Source organism: Macrotis lagotis, chromosome 6 (genome assembly GCF_037893015.1).
Source record: "Macrotis lagotis isolate mMagLag1 chromosome 6, bilby.v1.9.chrom.fasta, whole genome shotgun sequence".
NCBI lineage: Eukaryota > Metazoa > Chordata > Mammalia > Peramelemorphia > Peramelidae > Macrotis > Macrotis lagotis.
In genome coordinates, this window is record NC_133663.1 from 71,349,124 (window position 1) to 71,361,615 (window position 12,492).

The window sequence follows — 12,492 nt, forward strand, 5'->3', positions numbered from 1 at the left end:
AGTAGTCACATGTTTATACTTCTCTTTTCCAAGCTCATTTATCTGTTAGAAATAAGATTTTCTTAGTTTGGCTGGGGGGGTATTTATGAATAAATTTTACTTTTCTGAGAGGCAAGTCATATTGAACAGAGCATTTGCTAGATGCACCTTCTTGGAAGGAAGGACTCGGTTTGATGAAGATTGTAGAGAAGCGTTTGGTGAAGTCTCTAGAGTGGGAATGCACCCTGTCCCATTGGTGGTATCAGAATTCTGGAAGCCCACAGAGTATGGATTTGGATGGAGAATCAGCTGGGTTGACTGCTGAAGCAAAAATGAGGTCTTGCCAGTTGGGCACAGGGAAGGCATCATTTTACTGTAGTTTGCTAAACTAAAGGTAATGAGGAATTATAGGTTTTAGACCTATAATTACAGTTTATTTCTAATATACAATTTTAAAGATGAGGAAATTGAATCCAAAGAAGAGAAATGAGTTGTCTAAGGCAGTAAATAAAAATTAGAATTTGAATTCAGGTTCTTTGACTTCAAATCCAATGTAATTTTTACCCCATCACTAGTCTCCAGGGGCAAGGCAAAAAAAAACTTGTTATATTGTTGATCCCATTTATTTCTAATTTGTCCTTCATTTCCTCTGAAGGGGATAATTGCTATATATATATATATATATATATATATATATATATATATATATATATGTATATAATGGAAATGACATCCTAAAGCTTTGAGATGTATTTCTTTGTTTCCTCTATCACTCAGGCACTGAATGATGGGGAGACCCTAAGCAACTGATCTATATCTCTGCAGAAAACTATGATACACCCTAATATCCTGCCAACCTTATCCCAGAATATGAGAATTCACATCCCCCATTCATGAAAAGTAGCCATTCTTATCCCCACCAATTGAGGTAGCTGAAAATGTTGCATGTAGTTATAGTAAATAAACATCTTTTCTTTCCCTACCCATCAAATTCTTTACTATAAAGGTACAGTGAAAAAGAGCATTGATCTTTAAGCCAGAAGACTTCTGATTCTGGGAATTTTCACTTATTAGCTCTATGACCCAGGCCTAGTCTCTTAGCATTTCTGTGCCTCAGTTTGCTAATATGAAGATGGGATAATAGGGGCAGCTAGGTGGTGCAGTGGATGGAGCACAGACTCTGGGGTCAGGAGGAACTGAGTGCAAATGTGGCCTCAGACACTTAACAATTACCTAGCTGTGTGATTTTGGGCAAATTATTGTCTTAGATAAAATAAAATGGGGGTAATAATAGTTGTTCTAACTACTTCTCCTGGCTTTTGTGAGGAAAGGACATTTTAAACCTTTAAAGTATCATATAAACGCCAGTTATTATTTATTACATTGATTGATAATTATTTATTCAAATATTACTTATCCCATTATAATTCATGGAGTTCAAATTCTATTTTGAAGGGTGTGCCAGTTCAGATCCATGGAGTCTGTGTAAAATCAGTGTTGTAAAGCAAAATATGGTAGGGTTGTGTTTTATAATAGCCCTGTGCCATGCAATCTTACAGAACTAAAATCTCCTGCCTTTCAAACCAGGGTGGATCAAAAATTCAATATGTACACTCTTTAAATTTTTGTTATGTACATTCAAGACTTTATTATTAGGTAATACATCTAATCAATATTACTATCTCCATAATTATTGATCTACACATGCATATCAGGGAGCCTATTTAAAGCAAGCAGAATTCAAAATTATATTACACTAAGGAGGATCTGTTTTAAATGAATAGTACATATTTTATACTTAGTCAATGTGCCATTGTATACATGCTAATTATCATGATACAATGGAAGGAGCACTAGATTTGAAGTTAAAGACTTGGATTCCAATTTTAGCTTGTCTTTTTACTACCTGAATGACTTTGGGCCAGTCTTAGCTTTTCTAATCCTGGTTCAAATAATTGTTGATTTGATTAAATCATCTGTAATATCTCTTCCAGTATTAAGTTTTGTGAACCTATCATTTAAAGATGAATTCATATAATGATATAAGTTGTGTGCAGTGTTATGCATATGCATGCATCACTAGAAAGAAAAGATGTGTATATATACCTTAGAAGCCCTAAGTCTCTGAATCCAGGGACTTGAGGCAATGTAATAGATATGCCCAGAAGAGCCTAGAGAAGGGTGTGAAAAAGATAAGAAGGGACCACCCACCACTACTTCCCCTGCTTGACTCTGAGCATGCAACTGCTGCCTCAGCACAATTGAGAATCCACTCCAGTCTATCATGTTCACTGCCTCATTTCAGGCTTATTGAATATTTAATAATATCATTTGCCTTCCCAGAAAAGGAGCCTGAAGAAGCCTTTCAGTGCCCAGGGGCTAAACAGGACTAAACAGTCACAGTGAACTTGATCAGGAAAGTGTCCAGCCAAGGGGTCTCCTGAAGCCTGAATGTTAGACCTAGGCCTAGTGTGGCTCAGGATGTGGCTCAGGCACAAAACAGGGCTGAGTGACTGGAGCAGGCTGCCAAGGTGATGAAAGAGAAACTGGAGAAAACTTAATGGTTATCCACTCATGACTCTTGTCACCCTGCTCAGTTTCAAGGATTTATAGTATAGCTAAGGGAAACATTGAATGTTAGAACTGAAAGGGACCTTAGAGACCATCAAGGCCCCTTTCTTTCCTCCCTTTCCCCCAGCCCCTTTTATTTTTACAGTTGAGGTAATTGATACTCGCAGAAAGTAGAGTACAAATTACTTATACAATAAGAGGTAAGGCTGAGACTAGGATCTGGATTTTCTGACTCCTAATCCAAGCCTGTTTCTATTACAACATGACATTGCCTCTAACTGACATAGACTTGGAAATCATATAGTCATTTAGGGAATAATTGTAATGTTCTCTGGGAGAACAGCAAGAACATCAGCTGTATCCATGGAGCTTTGTGAAAATCATTCAAACTTGCTTGATGGATAGCAGGGATTTCCAATGTCTAGTGAAATCTTTGAGATATTCACTTCTAATGGAACACTTCAAATCTCATCAATTGGATAGGCAGGTCCAAATGCCATGCCTCCCTGGTGGACCCTGCTTATTAGTCCACTTATTTCCAATCACTTTCTTAACAGACATCTCCCACAGAGATACCTTGTGGAGAAGAATGACTACTATAGATTTGGAATCTCTGTACCTAGAATTACAATTGAGTCACTTGGGAGAAGAGAAAATATAGGTATGGTAGCTGATGCTTCTTTTTCCTTGAAGAAGGCATTATAAACAAATATGGTCTGATCCCAAATGATGGAAGCAGTGTGGGTTTCATGGAAGAAGCAATAGTTACGGAGTCAGAAGTTGTAGGTTCCAATCTTAACACTAACCACTCACTTCCTGTATAATCTTGGTCAAATTTGATAGCCTTCTGAAGTTTTAGTTTCCTCAATGTATAGAAAGAGGGAGCTGGACTACTTAATATCTGAGACCCATCCCAGATCCAGATCTCTGATACTAAGATCTTTCTCAGTGGCAAAACTGATAGGAGATGCAAGAATATTCAGGTAGTAGCACTAGCAGGAGCAGCTAGGTGGTTATGATGCATAGAGCACTTGGTCTGGAGTTGGGTAGACTTTCAAATCTGACCTCAGACATTTATTAGTTATGTGACTCTGGATAAGTCACTTAACCATGTTTTCCTCAGTTTCCTCATCTGTAAAATAAACTGGAGGAGGAAATGGCAAACCATTCCAGGATCTTTGCCTAGAAAACCCCAAGTAGGGTCATGAGTTGAATGCAACTGAACAACAAAAGCAGCAGAAGAGCAGAGCAGCAGCAGCATCAGTAAGACTTATCTGAGCCTGTGGTGGCTTAAATATCTGTAATGAGGCAAATAAGGATGTTGCAACAGCAGCAAAACTTGGCCCTCTCAACTGTTCTTTATAGCTGGGAAAATTTGTGAAGACATTGACCACTATGTGTCTCCCTTGAACTCTTGAGAAATCTTTCTTCCTTCAATATATCTTCTTGATTAGGAGTTCTTAAAGCATCTTTTTTTCTTACACTTATCCATCTGTCCCCAGCACCTCAGCCTGTAGTGAAATGTGCTCCCAAATACCTTCGTTTAAATAAATAAATCTATTAATGAATTGAAAACCTCCTGGTGTGAAATGAAAAATATTGATTACTTCCCACCTGTTAGCAGTGAAATCCCCTCTAGCCAAATGACCTTCTTAGATGTAAAGTTTATCTCTGTCTATCACCCCCAATCCTCCCATCTCAAAATCCTCTAAAATGAATACCTCAGTGTTAGACAAATATTTTCCCAGAGTCAAGGTCCATGGATTCAGTATACCATTTATAGTAGTTTTCGCTTACCAGACCTTTTGACTATTACTCACACACAGGTTGATATTTGAAGACCCAAATCCAGGGTGGTGTTTGGTTGGTTTTTAAATCAGATTCGAAAAGCTTTCCATTTTTCTCCCTGGTAGGAGACAGTTTTATTATGATTCCTCCTTCTTTGACCACACCTTGGTTCTCATTCTGTTTCTGGTTTCACAGAAGAGAATGAGGAAGCCAATTGCACTGCTTGCTCTTATCCCATTTAATGAATATATTTTGTACAGTTGGAGCTTGCACTTTAGGGAAGCAACTGTTTTATTGTTTCCTTTGTATTCCTAGCACCTTTGAAAAGAATAGAGGAAAGGATTATTGAATTGAATTGGATGCATCTTTCAAGTTTAGGCAAAACAGAATAGATTCACTAACATACTTTACTACTTTATCATTTTAGAGATGTGATTGACTCTAGTGTTGAAGATGACGTCAGTGGGGCATATCTCTGGTATGTCCAACTAAGCTAGAAAGTGTACAGGTACAGACCTTGTGATAAATTATATGTTTGTTGTCTGAATACAAGGCTAATTAATTTTTGAAGAGACCATTATCAAATTGGCCACGGGATTATAAATTTTTTTTGGCCCCAGAAACTCTTAAAGACCATCTGCTGAATTATAGGAGTACAATCTGTGTTGATAGAGGGGAATACCCCCAAATTATTGATCATGGAAGTATCAAAGAAACATACAAATGCCTATCTCCAGGCTTATAGGGTGTGGGTAGCATGGAAACTGTCACAATCAAAAAAAAAGGGTTACTGATGTGTTTCACTGGGAGCAGATGACATATACTAGTTTCCCTTAGGTTCTTTTTATCTCTGCTGTTCAGAGATGATACTTTTGTTCATTGTTATAATGTTGGGAAAAATTTGGCATCATCAAAATCTTTTTACATTTTATCCTTGATATAGGATAGAGTTCAAAAGTGGCGGTTAAGGAGGGAGAGGCATCATTCCAACAAGTAGTTAGATTGGTGTCCCTCAGTGCTTTTAGGAATGGATGAGTAACTCCTATGGCAATAGGAGCAATTTTCTTGCCTCTAATAGAAGACTGCTTCATGCTAGTGATGCTGAGGAGTGGGGTCCTTGTGATGAACTCTCTCTTTAGTTCACTGACATCTAGAAGCATTCCTATGACCAATCTCCTAAGGGCCTCTTGCTCAGGATCATGGTGCTGGAAATTGGGTAGAAACTTATGATAATGGATGAGCAAGTGCTCATGTATCTTCTATAATCTGAACCACACCAGCCCTTCCAGGTGGATGATTCACTGATCCACACCCTTTATTTCTTTTCTTCCTTGATCTTGAAATTCACTTTTATGGCCATTTTGCTGCTTCTTAGCAGTTCTTCTGGGGGAGAAGTCTGGAGCAGGGAAAAAAAATGGAAATGCATTCTGTTTCTCAGCAGAAGAGGTTGGGAAAGGTAGAGGGTAAGAGCTGCTGATTAAAATGTAATTATGATATTGTTTGTGGATCTTAATGTCGAGGATCCACTAGATCATAAACAAGAGGGTGTTATCATGTGGGCTGGTGATGAAGAAGAAAATGGAGATGATTGCAATTATCCTATTTGTTACAGCTTATACTGAGCCAATGAATTTCAGATCCTGTTCTTTCAATAACATCTTAATTTGCACTTTCCCCACTACCAGTTTTATGTCTCCTCCAGTTTTCGTGTATGAGTCTCAAAACTTCCCCACACCTCTCCATCCTCACCCTCTCCCAAGATCCGTTGGACAGACGTCCAGTTAAAATGGATATCCACACTTAAATGCTCACGTCAACTTAGTGCAGGAGATGCTGTTGAGTCCTTTACACCATAGCATGGACCGTAGTCTTACTCCAGGGTAACTGTGAGCAATGCTAGAGTTAGCATCTGAATCTCTGCCTCTCCTCCCCCCACCCTCTGTTCCCCCTCTCCCACTTTTTCCCATTCCTCCACCCCTTTCCTCTTTCACTCCCTCCCTTTTTTGTTTGCCTCCCTTCCTCCGGCTCCCTCCCTCCCTCTGTCCCTGCCCCCTTCTCTCCATCCCTCTCCTCTCTTTCCCCCTCTCCTCCTCTTTTCTTCCACCCCTCCCAGGCTGCGTCAGTCCCCCAGTAGCGTGACGCGCGGGGTCTGGGTGGGAGCTGTCCAGCCGCCCGGGGTCCTGAATGCAGCAGCGAAGGCGGCGGAGGCGGGAGCGGGCACAGCAGAAGCCACAACCCTCACAACCTGCCTTTTCGGTCGAGGACCCTCAGGTCGCCGCCCCCACCGCCTCCCTCCCAACGCCACCCTTTGGCTTTGCCTTGGCACCGCAGATCGAGCTGGGGGGCAGCAGCCGAGGCGGCGGGCTCTGACCATCAAGAAGACAGGACGACACCCGACATCCCTGCTTTTGATTTGTTTTCTCTCCCTTTTTATAATATATTCGCCTATATAGTCTACCTTTTTTTTGGCAAGTCAAGGGAAGGAAGCTAAAGCCACATCCTGGCTCCCCCCACCCGCCGCCACATCTCTCCCCTCACCCTCCCCTCCCTTCAGTCTCCAGCTTGCACCGCAAACAAGCCTTACCTCGTTGCATCTGCGAGGAGAGGCAGCAACAGCGAATAGAGCCAGCCCGAAGAAGCGGAGAGGAGGGGAGGGCGGAGGGGGTAGGAGCCCAGCCAGGTCGGGCACCGAGAGGTGGGTGGGGGGGTGGGAGGGGGAGGGGGCAGGGGCAGGAGCTGCAGGCAAAGACACAGCAGCCTTCCCTTTCCCCCTCCCCCTCCCCCGAGCCACCCCCGACGCGGACTGCACGCTTTTATTATTGTTTTTAATTGCATTATAACACTCCTTTTGTTTTTCATATATATCCGCATATATATCAAAAACAATATTCCGTCTCTCCAAGTCGGTCCTCCTCATCCTCCACTCTCCTTGTCCCTCCCGGCCCTCACCCCTCGCCCCCACCCCACGCCTGCCTTGCCTACGGTCGCATGGCAGCGCTATCAGGGAGCTGGGGCTCAGGGCCAGCCCCCAGGGAAGGAGGAGGAGGAGGATCATGAAGCTCGGACCCGCGGCCGCGCCGAGCGGCTGGCAGCAAGAGGACGAGACGGAGCAGCCCCCACCCCGGAGACAGCCGGACGCCGCCGAGAAGCAGCGACAGCCTCTGCCACCGCAGCGCCGGACTCGGTCAGAGGAGAAGGAGGAGGAGGAGGAGGAGGAGGAGGAGGAGGAGGAGGAGGAGGAGGAGGAGGAGGAGGAGGAGGAGGAGGGGGAGGAGGAGGAGGAGGAGGAGGAGGACGGCGACGAAGAAGAGAAGGAGGCGGAGGAGGAAGAAGAGCAAGGGGTCAGCCCTAACCTCCAGTTCTCCCTGCCCTCGCTGCCCTCCAACAGGGGCCTTTAATGGAGCCAAGGCGAGGGGACCTCGGATTTACAAGCTACAGCAAGGGTGGTCTGGGAGCCGAGATCATGTAACCACCCCTTCTTTCCTCCTCCCCCCCCTTTCCACACACCCTTTTTTCTTCTCCTTTAAGCTCACCTCCCTCTTTCCTTAGGGAGGGACCTCCACGCTCAGGAAAGAGCCAGCACTGCAAGAGTTAAACGTGCTTTCCAGTCTCTACCCCCCCACCCCCCCCCCACCCCAAGAGCCACCACCACCTAGTTTCTCTTTCCGCACCTCCTATCTTCTCCTTAAAAAAAAAAAATTCTTTATTGTCCAAAAAAAATCCTTCCCCACCCTCTCCACCCCTTTGGCAGCAGAGGCAAAGCACAACTCCTTATTTCAATAACCCAAATTCTCCTAACTCAACTCTGCTCCTCCTGGCCTCTCTGGTGCTTCTGGGATTAAGTTCCCCATCTCCCTTCACCCAGGGCTTGAAACTTCCTACACACCGCCCCCTCCCAGCCCTATTCCCTATCACCCGAACAAAGTCATTGCCTTTACATATATTCATAACCATTTATTGAGAATAGTTGAGCTCAGTCCATTTCCTTATTTCATTTAAACTCTTCCTGCCCTAATCCAGAAGAAAGACATCACCATTCCATTCTAGGACTTTGAGGAGAATTGGCTGATTCTCCAATCCCTACCCAACCTCCCATTTCAAAGAATTTCCCAACTCAAAAGGCTTTGGGCAAAAGGCCCAGTTTTCTCATCCTCACTCCACAGTCCCTCAATTGCCCTATCCTACTCATTCAGCTTCAGTTCCAAGACAGAGAGGAGACCTTCTTGTCCAAACCAAGCCCTGGGTTTGAGGGAAGAAAGAAGATAAAGACAATTATTTCATTGGGGGGGGTGGGGGGTGGGGGGAAGGGTTTAGTGACAACAGATTATAGGAAGTTCACCCCTCAGGGGCATTTAACGTTTTGTGATTTGGAGGAAATTTAAGAGAGGGGAGTGACAAAGTCAACTCCCCCTCAACCCCATAGCACAAATACACTGTGGTCCCCCCATCTCCATCCAATTCCCCTATCCCCAAAGACTCCAGTTGGGAGCTTGGCCTTCTCTTTACCATAGGCACATGCTAATGCCCCTGAGTGGGTTCCTCTGGTGGTGGTGGTGCTGCTGCTGCTGTTGGTACTGCTGTGGAGGGTGTTACCAGGCTCCCCAGATGTTGCGCCACCAGGGTCTCCTCAAGTGCCGATGTCGCATGCTCTTCAATGACCTGAAGGTCTTCTTGCTTCGGCGCCCACCGCCGACCCCGCTGCCCATGCACGGTGACCCCCAGCCCCCTGGCTTGGCGGCCAACAACAACACCCTCCCAGCCCTGGGTGCTGGTGGATGGGTAGGCTGGAGGGGTCCTCGAGAGGGGGCCAATGGGGAGATCCCTCCTTTGCCACCTCCACCACCTTTGCCACCCATATCTTCAGAGGAGGAATGGGGTGGCCAGATTGTGGAGCCACCTGCCTCCCTGCTCAGCAGCACCTCCTCAGATGACTTCTGTAAGGGAAAGGCTGAGGACCGCTATTCACTTGGCAGCAGCCTGGACAGTGGCATGAGGACCCCCCTCTGCAGGATCTGTTTCCAGGGCCCTGAACAGGTGAGTCTCTTTTCTTCTTTTTCTTCTTAACTTACCCCTTGGTATCCTCTGGAGCTTGAAGATGCATAGTTACCAACCTAGATGAATCCTAACTTGGGCCCTGGAAAGACCAATATCAGATATTCTTTATTTCAAAACCCCAAAGATAGTAGAGTTTCAAGAACTCATTAATGGTTGATTCTTCTCTTTTGATCTGCCAGGTGGCCAAAGGATGTGTCTCTGGTAGTATTCTTATCTTAGTGTAATCTTATCAGTCTTGTAGGAAAAGGAATGGGGAGAAGTGACTGTGGAAGAGACTTCTTTGATGTTACTGACATATTTTACTTATTATATTTTCCTTTCTAATGATATAACCCCAGCCTCACTCAGAATGCTTCCTTAGTAGCCTCAAACTCAAGAATAAGGGGTCCAGAAGTCATTAGGGTAAGGAAACCTATTAGTAGTGATATTTTTTTCAGGACTCTTTGAGTATCTTATCCAGAGAACATTCTCATATCTCAAGACCAACTTCACAGCCAACTTTTTCTGTCCTCAAAGTTCTCCAAGATCCTGACCTTCCTCAATAGACTTTGTGCTTTTTATGAGCCTTGTTTCCAGAGCACCATTTATTTCCACCCACATTAGGATACAAAAAAATTACACAGTTTGCTCAAATAAGCCTTATATTCCATCCTCTCCTCTTCAATGACTACAGACTGAGATTCAAGTTTATCTAGATAGAAAGATGGATGGATTTGGGGGGGAGAGTGTTTTGGAAAATCTCTTCCATTCCAAAGAATCTAAAATTGATAAATTCAGAAATAGTTTTTGAATAGCCTCAATTAGGAACCAATGGGAAGTGAGACTTAATTAGAAAAACTTTGGGAAGTAGCCATATGTTTTCTCAAAGTCCTTAGTTGTGCCAGTTCAAGATTCCAAAGAGAGATCTGAATCCATCCCTGTAAAGAAAATGATGAGCTAGGATGACAAAAAAGAAAAAAAAAACTGGTCAAAACAAAATTAGGTTAAAGACTTTTCTGGATTGTGAAAAACCACCAGTTTGGGTTTCCTTGGCTATTGTGACAGTCCCACAAATACCCTTCCTGCTGTTCCCTAGTCTCAAGTCCATGCCATTTGGACATTCAATTTGTTAGAAAATGTTCTGTAACATCACAAGTTATGCTCTCTAAGGAGTGGAGATCACATCTGAATGACAAATAAGCTAGAAAAGGTCTTTTGGATAGAAAACCTGAGGGGATATAAGGAAGGGAGGGAGGAGTTGGCAGAAACTTTGGTGGTCGTTAAGAGGGCTGGGGCAGAATGATGGATTCTGACAAATGCTTCTTGGGTAGTTGATTGTTTTATTCCTGAATATGATGTGGGTGTTGACTTTGTATTCTGGGCAACCTGTTGCAGAAAACTATATGATGCAATGTTGGTCTCAGTCATGGGAACGGGTGCAGGGACATGAAATGCATGTCACAGAATAGAAGTCTGGGAGGTAGTGGACAACTATATTTTAGCTAGATTTCAAAAAGATGAAATTACTTTAGGAGACTGAGATCTATTTGCCATGCAGCCCCATATAAAAAAGCAATTCGGCTTTAAACAAAAATGTTCCCAGCTACCAAAATAAAGAGAAAGAGATTAAACCTTTGATTTCATTGACATAAAGAATTCTCAGATAAGGAAACCTTTGCTAACAATTCAGGCCAGCCCCTTCTTCACAGTTTCAATACTAGACAGATATCCAAAGTACTAAAAGGTTAAGTGACTTGCTCAGGGTACACAGCCAGGGTGTGAGAGAAGCAGAATCTGAATCTGGTCTTTCTGTCTCTAAGGCCAGCTCTCTATTTACTTTTCACACTGCCTTTCAACAAAGGAAGAATGAGGAATCCTACCCAATTCTCATCTTCTAGACTTCACCCTTCTCCTGGATTACTGAATGCACAGCAAAAAAAACAAAACAAAACTACTTCTGCTGTGAGGATTCAGTGAGTGAAGACTACATGCTTATTAGTTTCAGTGGGCCAAACCCTTCTCTTCCAGAGTCATTCTGCCTTTGAGGAGTTCTGTAGTACTTCCCTGAGGTGCTCATTCTGCCTTCTTGGGATCTGGTGGTATGGGCTACCCCATCTCCTCTGAGGCATCTTGGTCCTACTGGAACAGATGCTTGTATCTGCCTCAGAAAGCAACAAAATCTGAATTTAAAATAAGGATTCTAGGTCTCACACCATCTTTGATTCTTTGCATTCCTTTAAGTAAGATGTCTCACTTTCTTGGACTTCAGTTTTTCTCTCATTGATATGAATAGGTTTGTCCTTCTCCTTCATTCTGCCAAGTATTTGTTGGGAGGCTCCAGGAGAAATCGAATGTGGGCACCAGTAGTGCTCATTGATTTAAGTCTACTACAGGGCCTTCCTGAAACTGGAGACTTTCTGTATCTCACTATTTTTAAGTGGTATCAAAGTTCAAGCAACAAAATCAACAATTCAGATTTGTTTTGATTCTTTAAGCTTTTTAAAGCATTTTCCTCATTAAAAATCTGTGAGGTTAGGGTTATGGAGTGATAAAAAGAATGACTCTGAAATCAGAGACCTATATTGGAATACAAGCTGTGACAATTATCTGAGGCACCTTGAACAAATATCTTACAAAAAGAGATCTTTGTGAAACGCTTAGCATAGTGCTGTCAACATAATATAAATGTTAGTAAATTGTCATCTACTATTATTATTATTACTAATTTCTTGCCTTCTTTGGCCTTAGTTTTCTTGTCTGCAAAATGGAAGGGCTGAATTGGATGGCTCAATAGGCTGCTTCCTTCTCTAAAATATATGATTCTAGGAAGATAGCATCAGTATTATTAAACCTATTTTACAGATAAAGAAACTGAGACCTCTCAAGAGATAGAGTGATTTGTCTATGGTCATATAATTTGTGTTGGGGGGAAAATGACTCCAAGTCTAGTCTCCTTCTCACTATAACATAGGGATCTCCTTTCATATTGGGTAGGGGTATATCTCTGTTGCCCAGATTAAATGTTTGTATCTTCAGAATGTCACTGATTTGCTTGTTATGTTTAAGGGATGTGTTCTAGACCATGTTTAACATTTAGGTCTTACTATAATGGGGTCAATT

At 43.0% G+C, this 12,492-nt stretch overlaps 1 protein-coding gene across 1 annotated transcript in view; it reads left to right on the forward strand.

Annotated features, from left to right (window-relative positions):
- Positions 1-8,672: 8,672 nt before the first annotated feature.
- Positions 8,673-12,492, forward strand: part of MARCHF4 (membrane associated ring-CH-type finger 4) — a 132,867-nt gene continuing 129,047 nt past the window's right edge. Inside the window, exon 1 of the mRNA XM_074191415.1 lies at positions 8,673-9,372. Coding sequence (XP_074047516.1) covers positions 8,854-9,372 — 519 coding nt within the window. The 5' untranslated portion in view covers positions 8,673-8,853. The remainder of the gene's footprint in view (positions 9,373-12,492) is intronic.